At 38.0% G+C, this 16,346-nt stretch overlaps 1 protein-coding gene across 4 annotated transcripts in view; it reads left to right on the top strand.

The window, feature by feature from the left end:
* LOC121323873 (G patch domain-containing protein 8-like) overlaps positions 1-16,346 on the top strand; it is a 44,469-nt gene that overhangs the window by 4,681 nt on the left and 23,442 nt on the right. Inside the window, exons 2-4 of one of the 4 annotated variants that reach the window (XM_041265179.1) lie at positions 2,398-2,433; positions 9,108-9,180; positions 15,888-15,929. Coding sequence is in view for 3 of the 4 variants with exons in the window: in XM_041265176.1 (XP_041121110.1) it covers positions 9,108-9,180 (73 nt within the window). In the remaining variant the exon portion in view is untranslated. Of the gene's footprint in view, positions 1-2,397; positions 2,434-5,881; positions 5,901-9,107; positions 9,181-15,887; positions 15,930-16,346 lie in introns of those variants that run through there. The other 3 variants (XM_041265177.1, XM_041265178.1, XM_041265176.1) reach the window with 3 other exon arrangements.

Here is a 16,346-nt window from a genome sequence, read left to right as displayed (position 1 = left end):
GTGGACCCAGTAAATAATGGAATTCAAATGGATTTGTATCTCCAACCAAACTTTTCAAAGTATTTCTGAGTACAGACATAGATTTTTTTGAGGCATTACCTTTTTGATAGTTTAAAAAAAATATGTATATATATACACACACACAAATAAAAAATAAATAATTTGGGCTGTGTTCGAAGGTTCGTTCGCTAGCCAGGGAAGGAAGGGAAGGTTTGCCAGCCGGGTTCACGCAATGTATGTTTTTTTTTTTGGTTTTTTTTTCTGCCTGTTAGCAAACTATTTGACAATGTGTGAGTACTGTAAATCACACATTACATGTCACTCACATGCATTTGGTGCTGGTGCAATGCAAGCTTCTTTTTTTTTTTTTTATAAAAAGCTGTTTATTTTACACGCGCTGTTTAAAATATTTTTCACAGTAAAACAGGTTTAAAAGGCACTGCATATCAACAGGACACTCAGTACTGTACCTCCAGCCTCATACCACCCCTTGTTCGCTGTATTTATCACATACCTCTTCATAGTTATGCATACTGATAAATCCTCTCCTGATCACTCATTTTATCATCAAACCCCTCAATAATGCGATTCAAGTCATTATTTTAATACTATAACATCTCAAAAAGCTCTGCAAATGTCTTGATATTCTTTGAGCGCTTGATGCAGAATCAGCTGTCTTGTTTGTTTTATGTCTATGTTTTTTTGTTTTTCGGCTCCTATCGGTCTCACTCAGTGATTGAAAGGTTTTCACGGCTTTTTCCAAAAAAAAAAAAAAAAAAAAAAAAAAAAAATGATTCGAGACCTGTGCTTGATGTCTTTTTGATGATGTCGGACAAGAAAGGAAAAATTGGAATGTCGGACCTGGTCCAGCATAGGACCGCAAAGGGTTAACTTTGCATGCAACTGTGCACCAGCTTTGATGTCATATTGTAAAATGATACAGTGCAGACTAAACAAACTATTGCTTTGAGTATTGGTAACTGTCAATATTCAAGAAAAAGCATACTACAGTAAAACAATGATTGCTATTTTGAATTGAGAAGCTCTTGGGGTCTTTTATTACATAGAACCAGAAAGAACCAGTCGAATTACTGAATGAAATTAAAACATTATGATATTTATAATATTGTAAAAAAAAAACTGGCCAAAGTCCATTTTTTATATATTTGTTTTTATCTGTTGACTGCTGATTTTAAACAGCAATAATTAAGCTCAGAAAGAATATAGCCCCCCTTTTAAAATGTTCACTGCAATATATTAGTATTTGGATATCCAGTCTCTGAATCGTGCTGAGAATTTGGAAGAATTTTCTTGCTTCAGGTGTCCTAGAGTTTAAGCCACATAAGTAGATTAACCATGAAACACAAAGTGAACCATTTACCCCAGTGGTAATGAAGACCTTCAGAGTGAATGGGGACAAATATACAGTATATCATTGTTTCTTAAGACATTTTAGTGATTACTGGCAAAGCCAGGAAGGGAAGAAGCATAGATGAAATTACACAGTGAAGTTAGTGTTCCTATGGCTGCAGCAGTGTTTCTTAGGGCTGTAACGATACACTTAATGTGCAGGTCACGAATCATGTGATGGTCTTGATGGTCTACTTCTATGGTGCATAATAAGTCATTTAAATGATGGACCATTTTGTTAAAAGACAAATTAAATGGCTTAGGGACGGCATGTATTCTTAATTTAAGAACCATTTGGTCAACTACTATGAGCTATGTGGTACTTTTGATTTTGTATCATGATACAAACAGTACATACCTCTATTACGAATCGATATGTCATGTAAAGAATGGTTCGATACACATGATTGGTACATGATCAATCGTTACACCCCTAGCACTACAATTTCTTGTGGCAATCAGAGTAAATATTGCTTTGTTCATTTGTATTGCAAACCCTGCTTGTCCTTTTAATCTCTTACCCCATTTGTGCTGCACTGTATACTGCTTCATCTCTAAAATATATGTATAAGGCATCTAATTTTGGGTATTAAAAATCACTAAATAAAATGAATAAATAATTAAAATAAATGCATACAATTATGGGTGTAATTTTTGATAATCAAAACATTTAAGTTATTGATTTATATAACTGATCACATGTTGCTAATAGTAATCAAATTTGCAAAGACTGAGAGATGAGTGAATACTGTTACTCACAAATGATTATTATTTTTATTAATAAAATATTTTGCAAGATTTTTTTTTCCAAGACTACGTTAATTGTAACTTCCACAACCAGTTGAAATTGTAAAGGTCCCAGTACAAGTTTCACTCCAGTGTGAGGGACAAGAGTATGTGTGTGTTTTTATATGTTTGTGTGCGAGTGCTTTCAGAAATTACCAATATTGTACACAACTTGGGGTGTTCGACATTTCTCTCCTGCAGAAAATTGGCCCCATTTAGCTAAGCAGCCGTGACCTGGTTTGTATTGCACGCTCTGATTTATATTCCTCTTAGGGTTTCTTGTAAAGCTTCTCTCTGTCCTTTCTTCTGACACAGTGATACGGTGTTCAGCACCCTCTGTCATGCTGTGCTGGCATGGTGCTTGTGCAACTGGAATTGCTTTTTGTGACGAGGCATGTAGATAATATTGCAGGAAGATATTCTCTTTGACGCCAGCCTTCCACAAAAAAGAATTAAAATTAAATTTGTAGGAAGAAAAATAAATTTGTTTCCACAATGAGGGCCTTTTTTTTTTTTAATAATTCAAATGTTTCAATGTTAGACGAGTGGTAGAATTTTGCTGATTGTGTTTTAATCCTAAAGTTTTGGAAATTAAGTGGAAAGACTCCTAATTTTTAGATGATTTAAAGTTTGCAGCTTTTAAACCTACTGGCTGCTGATTACTGCAGTGTCCTTTCTTTAAATGAAATCCCAATTGTATAGTTAATGGTACAGTAGTAAAATTCCTCAAGATTCATGGAATATCTACTGTGAATGTGTTAAACTTTTTGACAGAATCCTGAGGGTGCTCATATGCTTGTTTTCAACTCCAATTAGCCAAGTGAGTGTGATTTTTAACAGACTCTTTGGAGAGACAACATTTACATTATTGGCTTGGTTTTAGGTTTGCTGTTGCAGCCAAATCACCATGAAAAAACCTTATGCTTTGATATAAATCCATTTTCCTTATAAAGCAAACTAGATGCAAGGTCAAAGCAGTAAGCGTGGTTGATGGCAATTTGCTTACACCATCACAAATAAATGAACAGCAAGTCAACTTCAATTTCAAATGGGAAAAAAAAAACTCTTCAAAATTCAATAGAGAGAACCTTTGACTGATTTTCATCTAGTAAGTGTAGTAGTGCACACAGCCTCAGCCCGGGAACTAAGAGGTAGAAGATTTGATCGAGAGTGAAACCTTTCCAAAACATCCACAGAACGACATGGGAAGAATCTGCAGCGTCTCTGTGAAAGAGAGAATAATATTTGAAATACCCTTGTTTGCCAAAAGAGATGTTTTAGGATCTCTCCTGTCACTCTCTATCTTGGGGGGTCACCTCGATGGAAACCTGTCAGCCATGGGTTAGTCCACTAATTGAATACATTCAGCGAGATACTGCCCTTAGTTTCACATTAAGTAATTCCAGTGTTCAAGTCTTAGATATTATCAGGGGATAATTTGGCTTTAGAATTTTGATTTTAAGGCCCGGTTATATGTGTGGGTTCAGAAAAACTGAATTATAACTGGCTACAGATGAATTTGGGGTTTAACAGTCAGGTACACCTCCTTACCCATAAACGCAGCCATCCATTACACTGTAAAACATTCAGACCTGTAATAAGCATGAAAGACCAATTGCTTAAAACCTGAGGAGAACAAGAAGGAAGCTGGCCTGATTTGCCACGTGGACTAGGTGTCTCCTGCAATATTATCTATTGAGATGTGCTGAAGGGTTCTCTCCAGCATACAGCTCAAGACTTAAAATTTGAAAACACACTGTGCAATTCAGTGGAAGATTACCCTTGACAGCTGAAAGCATTATCCAAGCTCCTGGCTCCTCTGACTGCCACCTCCTGCCCACTTATTCTTTATTTCTTTTATTTAAGTGCACTTCTTTTAATTATTTTTTTAAGATTGCTGGGAAAGGCATTTCATTTGTTTTGTTCATCTGTGTTATTTTAAGTGAAATTTAATAGCGTGTTGTCTAGACACCGTGATGGTACATGGAGTATGGTCCAACACGAACAGCACAAATATCCGTGCTGTATATATGACACAGTCTCCATATGAGCATTTTGAAAGTCCTAGCAGAAAACCGTAATAACCTCGAAACACACAAAGAGTGAACATAAAAACCTAGATACAAGAAAGAGACAAGTAGATAATATATTGTAGGTAGGTGGAATACATGATGATTTTCAGTGCCAATTTTCACCATCGAGCAATGGTAAGTGGAAACAACATGTGGGACAGATATAAAGGTGGGGGGTGGGTGCAGTTAGAATCCGAGCCATGTGTTACTAGAAGACAGGTGGTCACAGAGATAACCGTCAGTTCTCCCTGGGGCCTGCAGAGCAACACGATAGGGTCGCTAAAATGACATTTCACAGCAGCTGGCCGGCTTGGGCTAAATATTTCTCTTCAAGGAGCTGTATGCAGTAGCGATACAGCTTGGCCTCTTTTACAGCCACTCATTGTGTGTAATCTGTAGCCAGCTAGCAGTTTGTGTTTTTGGGGACCTGTTTCTGTTGCTCTGCCTTGCATGCATAACTGGGTAGCATTCAGTTCCTGTCACCCTGTATCTGGTGTATTGTGGGCAGCCTCAGGTACAGTCCACTCAGGAACCTCTGCAATCAGTGGTATGGGAGCAGTGTAGCACAGACTAGAGAGCACTCCTACAACTTGGAAATTAGTCCCTGTGGAAAGTAGCAAAATAATAGAACCGATCACCAAAGAGCTACTGCAACCTACGTTCCTTGAAATAAACTTTTTATCTTTTAGTTATCCAAGTCCAGATGAGCTGATTTTTGCAAAAACATACTGTTCTGTCTTGAACATTTTTTTTTTATCTAACAGACTGCTAAGATGTATTTTTCCTAGCTTGCTGTCTTTAAGTGCTTTGTGAAACAGCTCCCGGATTGATTAAAGCAGAGTATTGCCAGCAGTGACCTGGGAATTACTCGGTCATATTTCCCGATGCACAGAGGAACTTTAGAAATGTAGTAGATATTGTGCTCATAACTCGCAGAAATATTGGTATTTGTTCTATCCAATATAAATGTACCATGAGTGCTCATCCTCGTCTTAGCCTCTCCTGAGTTAGGTCAGAGGCTGCAGTGGTGAACCAGCTTGAATAATAATTGGACAATCCAAAAATTGGGAGAAAAATTGGAAAATGAATACAAATAAAAAAAAAAAAAAAAAAAAAAAATACAATAAATATGTGTAAGCTGGGCATTGGCATTCACTACACAGTTCAAAAACTCACTCCAATCTAACTGGCCATTCCCCCAGTTAGCTCTAAATGATCTAATTAGGGAATGGCTATGCACGTGATAGATTTAACCCCATTTAATCCCAAAGCTGAACTACATTTAGTGATTGGACAGTTTCTTACACAGTGTTACATTTAACTGTTCTTTTGACAGCCCAGTTTTTAAAGCCAGGTTTGTATGGAAATGCTTTCGCTCTGTTTGCATAGCTATTGAAAACAGCGTACTGCTTCATCTGTCTTTTATTTTGGTGCATTAATTTATACTGCAAAGCCTGCACAATGTCTCATCCTCCTGTCTCAGCTACATTTCTTTGAGAATAAATGTACTGTACAATATATTTTATTGATTTATTATGAATGCAGAACACATTCATAATAAACACTTGCTGGTATTTCTATTCTAGGTTGAAGTCTGGCACCAGCGCAACAATTCCTCTGTACCACTTGGTGGTAATTATTATTTTTTTTTTAAATTAACAAAATTAAACATGGATTTAATTAAAGAAGACAGATGTGCAGCGATAGCTGAAGATCTGAACTGTGCAGGCGGCCTCAGTTAGCCATAATAGAGGGATTGCAAATTGTAACCACGTTTCCACACTTCAGATTTTGACATTTGTGGGACTTGCATGTAAACCAGTTCCAGCTGAACCTCGATTATCCAACACCTCTGTTATCCAAACAGTCCCCTGGTAGCCTGTTGTGTGCTGTGCTGTGCTTTTCTGCCCTGTTGTATTTACAGTACAGTTCGCTACAGTAGGGCTAGCACTGAATAGTCGAATAGGAAAGTGACTGTGAGCTAGTTTGTGTAGTGTGTGTGCTTTCAGATGGCAGGAGGTGCAGTTGTGGTTGTAATCCATTAACATATACATTTATTAAAATGTAGTGCACAAACAGCAGTGTTAAACATATTTTATAAAATACATATCAAATACGTGATTTAAGAAACATCTGAAAGTAGTGACTTGACCTCTTCGACTGTTTATTCCTTTACTTTCGACTCAAATTAGAATTTATTCTACCCCTACAGTACTTTGTTATGCATTTACTAGCAATCGGGTTGAATTAGATCTTTTTAGGCAGTTTCTTGAAATGGAAAACCATATACTGTATTAGCTAGAGTAAAAGTTCAGGCCCCCAAACAAACTGGGAAAGAAGCCCACACATTAACATGCAAGTGAAAAATGCTTGCTTTGTACCCTGAGGTACAGTATCCTTCATTTGCATGTCAGTACCAATTTTACATGACTGCTTGAGCTGTTCATCTGCAAATGGAAAACAGGCATCACAGGCAACGCACACACATAGCTGTGCATGTATTATAGGCTTCTTTTCAACACTGCCACTGTTGTAGTAGTGGGCTGATTTAGCATTCAGAAGTTGACAACTTGGTTGGAAAGATGAGTAATGTCTGAGCACAATAAAAATAGAATAATGGTTTGGTGAAAACCATGTTCACAGTCATCTGCAATGATAAAACACTTGCTAAATTTAGAAATATATAAAAAAACAAAAAAAAACAAGTATTAAATACAATGACCAAAAGTTTTGACTAGTCTTTCTCTTCAGGGAATCTGAAGGCATTGAGAAAGTCTTAAGTGTTTGGCATGAATGTATTCAGTTTCTTTTAGTATTTCAAGATGTTCACAATCCGTTCGGATTAGTATTGGGGTTTTTTATTGACTTTAAAGCTGTCCTACAAGCCCCTTAGAAACTCCAGTTGTTAGCCAAAATCGTCCCATATCGATCCTATTGAAAAGCAGGCCCCCAAATCTCAAGAGCTGTTTGATCACTTGGTGTGACAGTGGGTTGCAGTGCACAGAAATAACACACACAAGAAAGTTCAATAAAACAGCTCCTTTATTTGGCTGGGCTGCATGTCAACAACACTTAAATAATAAGCATGGGCTCTACACAGCCATGTGTATTGTTCCATGCAAAACAAGGGTTTCAATCCCAAAATAATACGACACTTTATAACAACACCAAACACAGACACGGTTACTTCTGCAGACAGTGAGTGCTCGAGTGCAGGTGGGGTGAAAGACAACAGTTTGTGAAACAGTGGTGCAGTGGGGTTCAGGTTTTGGTGCTGGCTAGAAGCTACAGCTCCTGGTTTGTGTTAGCTGTGTAACAGTCACAAAAAGACAAACAGCACAATCAAACAAACATAACATGAAAACACTCACAATAATTACTTCCGTTTCCAAAACGAGTCCTTTCAGTAACCACAACGAAGGAACAGATAGCTCGACCACTTCCCCTAAATACTGTCACGCCCTCTTTCGGTGGCACGGCCAGTCATGTATCCTCCACTCCGTGATTGACACATCGCCCTCTGCATTTAGGCGATGACTTCTGGTATTGTGGTTCCGCCCCTTGCCTGGATGGCTGGCTTCCGATTGACCCTGGAATGAACTGCCAAACCATCCAGTACAGGGCACCCTGTTCCTGTTACACAGAGCCCTCCGAGGTCGGGAGGGAGATTGTTCATTCTGATTTATTCGCTCTCTGTCAAACTTGGATATTGAAAACCCCTAATTGTGTCAAATTCTGTTTCTGCGGTAAATTGCTTGTTTTGTTCAATTACAAGTTTTTTTCATTGGAAATTTGTTGCATTTTTGAGAGGCAGTACGCAGAACAGTGATTAGCCCCATGTTTCAGAGAAGAGCCCCCCATCTGAAATGGAGTTCTTCAAATCGTATGCCAATGCATAAAGATTTCCTGTTTACAAGTGTGGGTCGGGCAGGGTAAGTATAAGGAGAGGGAAGGCAGGTTGCAGTTCTGTGTAGTCAGTAGCTGTTTATACATTAGAATGCATTCAGACGCTAAGGAGACATGAGACATTCTGCTTGCTGATTTCCCCTACATGCACTAATAGTTCTTGCTGTCTAAGCTATGGCTGTGCCTGTTCCATCCTAACCGTAACTCTTCTGTTAGATAACACGTTAAGATCATCATTTTATTGATGTTTTTTTGAATGGTTTTATTGTTTTTTTCTTTCATTTTACTTTTTTTTTAATGTATTTTGTTTTTGACTAACTTCACAATTTTTTGTTTTTTTTTATAGTTCGTTTTTTAACAAACGGCTGCATGCTAGCGTTCAGAACCCAGTTGAATCCAGCCTGGTATAACTTGCTATGATTGTTTGTTTTTTCATAGTGGTGGGGCAGCCATGCATTTTACTTGGTAAATTTCGAGGTTAACAGAAGCCACTCACACTCAAGCATACACCAAACTCCTAAAGTAGAATGTAATGCCTCTTCTGTTGCCTGCTGTAATGTAATGCTCTTTCAGATGATTGGTATCACTACACTTATGTACAATGTTTATGTAGTGTAATAGATTTAAAACATCTACTACCTAGATATGGTGTTAAATATTCGACACATTTCAATGCCCACCACCTAACTTTGCTATGTTTTCTCTTTAAATATTATGCACTGTCTGGCTGAATCATACCATGAACGAGATCAGGGGAGATAGCCCCTTCCAATCCCCAGCCCTTTCCTCTAGCACTTTCTGACATGCATTTGTGTATTCTCCATAGTAACTATGTACCTGTTCCTCATCTTGTGATAATTTTGACATCTGCAGGGGAAGGGTGCTTTTATTATTGGAATATTTTTGGTTTTTCTTCTCTGTTCTGTCCGTCAGGATAATGTCGGACACCGGTTACTCCAGAAACATGGCTGGAAGCTGGGACAGGGACTGGGAAAAACGATGCAAGGTAAGTTGTATCTGTCTTGTCTGTGTTTATATTTATGTTCCTGTCTTTCCTCTTCAACATCTATCCATCTGTCAAACATCTATCTTTTTTTATACAGTCGGCGCTGCCTAATCGGGATACTGATAAACAGGATTTCTGCTTTCATGGGATATAATTCTGGGAGACAGTTCTTCCTAATGCTATTTGTTTTATTTGGGACATGATTTTAATTAATTGGGATACAGTATTTTCAAATGATGAATGGCGATCGCTTTTTCAGAGGAAGACAGGTTCGCGCACAGTGCAGTGAGTGCGTGATTACGCTGTGACTTGCGTAAACTTTGTTGAACTCCTTGAAGAAGCAGGAGTCTCAGGCTACTGTTGCAAAGAAAGTACCAACATCTCAGATACCTTATCACAAGGAGAGGTGGGATTTCATTTTTTATTTCACGTCAAAATAAAAAACAGCGGTTCATTCGTTTAGCAATAAAAAAAACTCAGATTTTATGATGTATTTAACATTTAATCATAATGTGATGTAATTCCATTTTTCTATTCATTTATAAACAAAAAAAGTGTGACTAAGGTCATCTCAAATGTCTCGTTTAATTGGGACAGCCGCTTATTCAGGAGCGTGTCACTTCTCCCAGCGTGTCACTCGATAAAGCAGTGCCGACTGTACGTTTATTGATTTTTTTAAAGCTGTAGCTATTGTAGGTTCTGCATTAAATTCCAAGTTGTAACGAATAAAGGTGCCTATTGCTTAGAGACTGGGTAGGGTATGGTAGAGAATGCATCTGGAGTCCAGGGTTCGAGTCATTGTCTCAGATCATGTGAGTCAACCATGTTTTAGGGGGTCTGGGTTTGAATCTGTCAAATGCAGTGTGTTTTGCTGACCCAGCTCTGTCATATTGTCCAAATCTGAAGAAAGACAAATACATTCCCAGTTAAAGTAATTAATTCCGTAAACACGCCCATTAGCTACATAGGTCTCAAATGTGCAGTTTTGAAAGAAATACACATAGCAAAAATGTATGTTCATTTTAAAACAGACATGTGGCACTGCATTAGGTTAAAGAAAGTTCTCAGTTTGCATGCCTGGAGTTCTAGAATGCCTGTTACTGCTTTACTTCCTTTGTCAGTTCACCCCAGCAATGTGTTCTGGATCAAATTGTTACTGGCTGAAAGCATGTCATTCAATAGGGGAACCTGATGATTGCTTATTGACAAGCATAAAACCAGTAAAGGGGTGGGGACAATTTTATCCGCCATGCAAAATGACCCAAGAAATACAATCTAAAAGCACAGCTCATAGAGATGTATTAAATCAATCGTAGTATCAGGTGTTTTAAATGGAATGTACATGTTTGTTAATGTGTTTCTTTCAAAAGTGCAAATTTGAGACCTATATATTCAATCGATGTGCATGGCAGAGTAAAACAGCATTTTTATTAGCTACAATTAGTTTAACACCAAAAAGAACCCCCAGAACTGGCACATCAAAAAGCCATGTCTTTTTGTTCTCTCTTTCCATTAGTTTCACTGGAAAGCCTGACCAGTTGAAGTGCTTTTTCTGTTAACAGCAGTAAATCCTGCAGCACAATTGTCCTGGAAGTACTGTAGCTTGCGAGGGACATAGGAACAGCTTGACTGCTATCACAATACTAGCCTTCTATTCCACTAACAAGTAGAGCAAAGACTTTTAAATGCACAAGATTATAGTCTAGCTTTTGTGTCAGTTTCAACCCATCTAGCTCCTTGCATTTGGATTGTACTTGGCACTTATGACATAAAACATGACCTGATAGCTGAATACTCTCTTCTGTAGCAGTGGATGAGACCATCTGGTTTTATAGGAAAACGGAAGCAGCACAGCCATGTCATTCTGACTTGATGGCTTTTATTTCCCTACATATGCACCTGCCCTGCAACAGAATAGGACCCTGTCTGTCTACTGTGGGTGTAGTGTGTTTAACATACGTACATACATACACATATATAAAGTGTGTGTGTTAATTATACAATCAAAATGAGCTGTTTCAGTTCTGTGTCAGAAACAGCCTAGTAAGGATCAAACATTTTAGCTACAGAGAATCGCTGTGTCCAGTGTGGAGTTAAAATGAATAGGCAAATAGATGGAATGATTTAAGGAATGTAGACTGAGAGTCAGAAATCTGCTCCTTGTTATACAGCTGTCCAATCATTAGTGAGCAGAAGTGGGACATAAATATGCTAGGGTGCGCAGTGTAAGAATAACTGAATTTTGCGCGATATTGCTAATATAGAGACCGTTACTGAGAATTACATTGAACTTGGAAGAAAAGTTTAGAATTGCTTTTTACAAATTAAAAAGTGTCATCAGACAACGGAGACATTGTAGGCGATTTGGTTATGATTACATTTTCAAGGAAAACTTTCTCAGAAAAATGGTTGAAAAAGGAGGTTTAAACCACAAATATCCGAACTGACACAGGAAGAGAAGAGAGATACTCACCACTTCCAAAATTCAAATTATGAAAAGGTATCTGTGGCTTACCGGTAGCTGTCAATTAAAAAAAGATTACTGCTGGAACTGTCTTTTGTTCAGTACAGGAAAGGCGATATGGAACCGCACTGGCTGCAGCAATCTAGGATGTCTATCAAAGTCAGCACAAAAACTTCCCAAAGTCACTTGCGAGCCACTGTTACGCTCAAAACTTTTGGACAAACCTGGATTGATGTTCAAATGGATAAACAGAATTGCAAACATAAAATACAACATAATGAGCAAGCAAGAAAAAATCGTGAGGTTCTTAAACACTTTCACTATTGATTCTATTTTTCACATTGGCAAGCAAGAACTGGCTTTCAGAGGCACGATGAAGGCACCAGTTCCTTAAATAGAGGTAATTATGTGGAATTACTTTCTCTGATTTCTGACTACAACAGCATGCTAAGCAATCACGTGTCGATAGCGACAGTATTCTCAGGTACCTCTAACAAGATTCAGATCGAATAAAAACAAAGTGCAGGAAGCTAAGTCTGAAGCTGTAATGAGAGATTAAACTCCTGACGATGGAAATGCAGCTCACCTGTCTTGTGTTTTTAAGTATGTGACAGTGGCCTGAAAGGACGGTTTTACTGTGAAAGTGTATTACATTTAATGAAATAAAAATAATAATAAAAATGCTTTTAAAAAGACCAAATTCCCACTGGGCTTTTTTTTTTATATAGATTTTTTAGTATTACTATGCAGGACAGCTGCTGTAAGATCGTTACCTTTGTAAAAATGTGCGCAAATTAATTTACCGATTTAACCAATTAATGCCCATAAATTAAACAATCAAATTTATTTAGTTGAGTTACAGCCCTATTTATAACCGTTTCCGCACTATAACTGGTTTCATTATAACGAGGTAGCACTGTACATCAGTTTCATATTTAATGGATTTACTTTAATGGTTTTCCAATTTAAAAATTTTCAGACATGGTAAGAAAATTGCTTATTTCTGCTGTAAACATTTCTCTGCTTGTTTTAAAATAAGTTCATTGAATATGAACATGTACTCCCATGAATTCGTAACCATGCTTTTGTCTGTGTGTGGGAGCGGAGCAATAATGCAGTGCATGCTTGTTTGTGTACACATTGCCACTTTTGATAAAATTGTCAAGGTCAGTACCTCCTTGTATTTTCAAAAAGTGTGCTCTGGGCTGCATACCTACCTTCCCTGCTGCCATTCTTCAGAGAACGAAATATGTTCAGATATTCTATATGTCTTGTTTGATGGCAAGGGCTTCTTCATATTCTTCTGAGGTTGTGCCTTATGAAATCCACTGCAGGACGAGTTCATGGTCTGCTTTCATAGAAACTGTTGCAATTAAGTGGCTTCACCTTAAAGGGGAAGCGTTGCATCCAACGATCGTAAACTTACCTACAGGCGGCTGTTTGTTTTTAGATAATGTTTGCATGCATGTAGCTCCTAGCTCTGTGTAGGAGGCTTGTAGTGACCTTCTCTTTAATTAAACTGGGTATTTCAGGAATGTATGCCAGTGCACCAGGCACACTGCCACGGGCACTTTATGTATAAAAATGCTCTGTGCCACCGGTGACCTGCAGATCCTTTTTTTAGTGGCATTCAATTTGTTTTTCATTCTTCATTGGTGGGTGAAGTCGAGCCTTGCCATCAGTGTAATTACTGCATTGATTGAAGGAAGTGCCTAGCCTAGATGAAGAATTGAATGAAAGAAAAATAAAACAAAAAAAAAAGAAACTTGAATATGTGACTCAAATTCAGTAATGCATTATAACATGCAGTTCTTCCCTTCCCCATCCCAAGCACACAATTAGTTCCAGTGTTTGTTGCACATCCTGTCATAAATTCGTAGTATGTTATGATCTGATGAGTGTTTGAAAAGCCCTGAATCGTCAAGCAGCAGGCCTGCATCCCGCTAATTGCTTTAGTGGTGTGGGTTGCTGAACTGGTTGCCTCTCTCCTGAGCTGGATTGATGTGAGGAGACTAAGCCTGCTGGTGAAAGCTTGTTCTTGTCAAACTGCTTCAGTGCATGCCTTCATCATTTGCGTTGCCGTCATTGAAATACCACAAGACTCCTTAGGGATTTAGCAAAGCTTGCTGTCAACTCTTTCACTGCCAGATGAATTAGAAAATGTAAAATAAGAAAATATGTATTTTTTTATTTAATATATCTGGACATTGTCTCTGAAAGAGTAAAGTGAAATGTGGTCTTTGGCACGTGTATGCTAAAAGAACATTTCCCATAAAAAGGTAACTGTACGAAAAGGTCAGATTTAAAATCTTGGCAAGCAGTAAAACCCTGCATTAAAGATCTCTGTACACTGTGTCCTGCCAAATGCACCCTCTTCTTTATAAATAGGGTACTATACAGGGTAACAGTGTTGTGATAAAAGTGATCAGCTGTCGTGTTACCTTTTGAAATGAAATGTCTTGCTGCAGTGTACGGAAGGTCTGCTGTGGAAGTCAGAGAGGGCTTTTCTGTAACTCGTTGAGCTGTGTATTCCCTTCATAGTTCTGCCTGTGGTGAAGTAGGATAAGACTTCTAGTATGAGCTGCACAGCATGTAATCTGCGATGATTGTCATAAAATAAACAAGCACATCTTTTTTAGAAAATTCCACTGTTGACATATTTATGGCAAACACGCAAAACTTAATGTTGAAAGTCACACAGCATAGAGCCTTGTTGCCCGACGAGACCCAGCAATAAGTGTATAAGTGCTTCTAAAACTCACTTCCTGCTTCAGTTTTTGAAAAACCACTGACCATGCACCATTCGTTTTGTGCATCTTGTCAAATGCTGCATCGCCGGGCTATACTACTTTGAATGGTCATGTATTTAGATTAGATATATCTGTGGTTTATGTGAGAAGTGTGAAATTCCAGACACGGTTGAGCATAATGTAATAGAATGTGAGAAATCTGAAGAACAAAGAATGAACTTGAAGAGGAAGCTGATGAATATGAGGATATATGACCTAAGCATTAGTAGCTTGTTGGGAAAAGGGAAAGAGGAAGGGAGACGTAAAAGAGAAAAGATAATAATGGAATATATTGGGGAAACGGGAAAAGCAGGAATTATGGGGGAAAAAAATGACTAATGACTACAGACAGAGGGTGCTAATCATCTAAATGTATAGATGGAATGCGCTTCTAAAAAAATAATTAGAAAACTTTCAATAGGAGAATGTGTAGCAGTGGAACGTTCCGTTGCTGAAGGGTGCGTCTAAGTCCACTGTTTAGAAACATTATGACATGTTGTATTCAGCGATAATAAAAGTCCATGTGGCTTTGTACAATGCAAATCTTACAAAATGTTACTGAAATATGACCGCAAAAAGACGTGAAATTGATCTCTGCAGCGGCACACAGAAAAGTGATGTATTTGTCCTGTAGCTGTTTTAAAAGCCATAGTTGTGTAACATTTGTTGTTGAACATTAGTTTAGCCGTTTGATATGATATAGGCTTGTCCAAAATGGGTATGCAAATTTGCAAGAGCTTCATGCCTTTAGCACAAGTTATCAAGGATAAATGGCTGTGCCTGTGGCATCGTCTGTATCTTTGTAAGTGTGTCACACATGCATTTTAACATGCGCATACTTGAATGTAAGTCATGGTACTTTTTCATACTGCACATTTTGTGTTTTGTCATTTTCAGGAGAATGTGTTACTTGACATATGTTTAAATCTGGCGAACCTTATTTGGTGCTGCTATCCCCATAGGCCCACTAGCCTGCAGTGGAGAGTAAATAAGCAATCAGTCATTTATACTAATATATGTGCCCAACTATTTAATTAGTCATCCTGTCATAGTCTGAAAGAGGTAATATGCCCTTGTCAAGGCATGATGTAGCAGTATTTTGACACAAGGTTCAATTGTGCAGTCATCAGTCAGTCAAAAGCAGAAGACACTTATACATCTCCCAAAACAAGTAATATTGTACAAAAACTGCACGATTGTCTCGTTTACAGACCCGTAGCCTCATTGATGGCAGGCTGACTAACTAGTCACAGCGAGAGAATGTCAGCTTTGTTTCTGAATTTTCAGCCAATGCTTCTTTCTTGGACTCCAGTGCATTTTCTTAGTTCCTGCTTTTTTGTTTGTTTGTTTTTTTTCTGTCAGTGCAGAAAGGAGACCCTACTGCCTGGCCCTCACAGCTCGCCTTTGTTCCTGATTTGTTTCTGATTTAACCAATTGGTATTTCTTTTTTGCAGCGTTATGATCCTGGCCATGTTGTGGTGATGGTAAACTTAGTGGTAATTTTTATTTTTCCCAGATTTGTAATTTAATTTTTTTTTTTTTTAATGTCATCAGTGCACCAGTAAAATAAGCTTAAGTTCTATCTCTGTTTTAGCCTTCATTCTGCTTGGTCTTATTTTATTTTTCTGGTTAATTTATTTAATGCACACTTGTCTGATCCTTTTCCATTTGAATTGGTAATGCTAGGAGGGATATTTCTCTTTTGTGTTTTTGAAACTGCGAATCAGTTCAACCGTAAAAATCTAATACTGTCCAAATCTGATTTCCCCTTCCCCTTCCCCCATTACAAGGAGCACTGGCACTTGCTACTGCAAAAAGTATAGAAACAGATAAAGTAATTGAGGCAAACTGCTGGGTACTGACCTTCGCAGCTGTGATTGTGAGCAAGGAGGTGGAAAACATCTGTCTTAATC

This window comes from Polyodon spathula, chromosome 12 (assembly GCF_017654505.1).
Source record: "Polyodon spathula isolate WHYD16114869_AA chromosome 12, ASM1765450v1, whole genome shotgun sequence".
Lineage (NCBI taxonomy): Eukaryota > Metazoa > Chordata > Actinopteri > Acipenseriformes > Polyodontidae > Polyodon > Polyodon spathula.
Note: the sequence above shows the minus strand (reverse complement) of the source record. Positions and strands in the feature narration are given on the sequence as shown.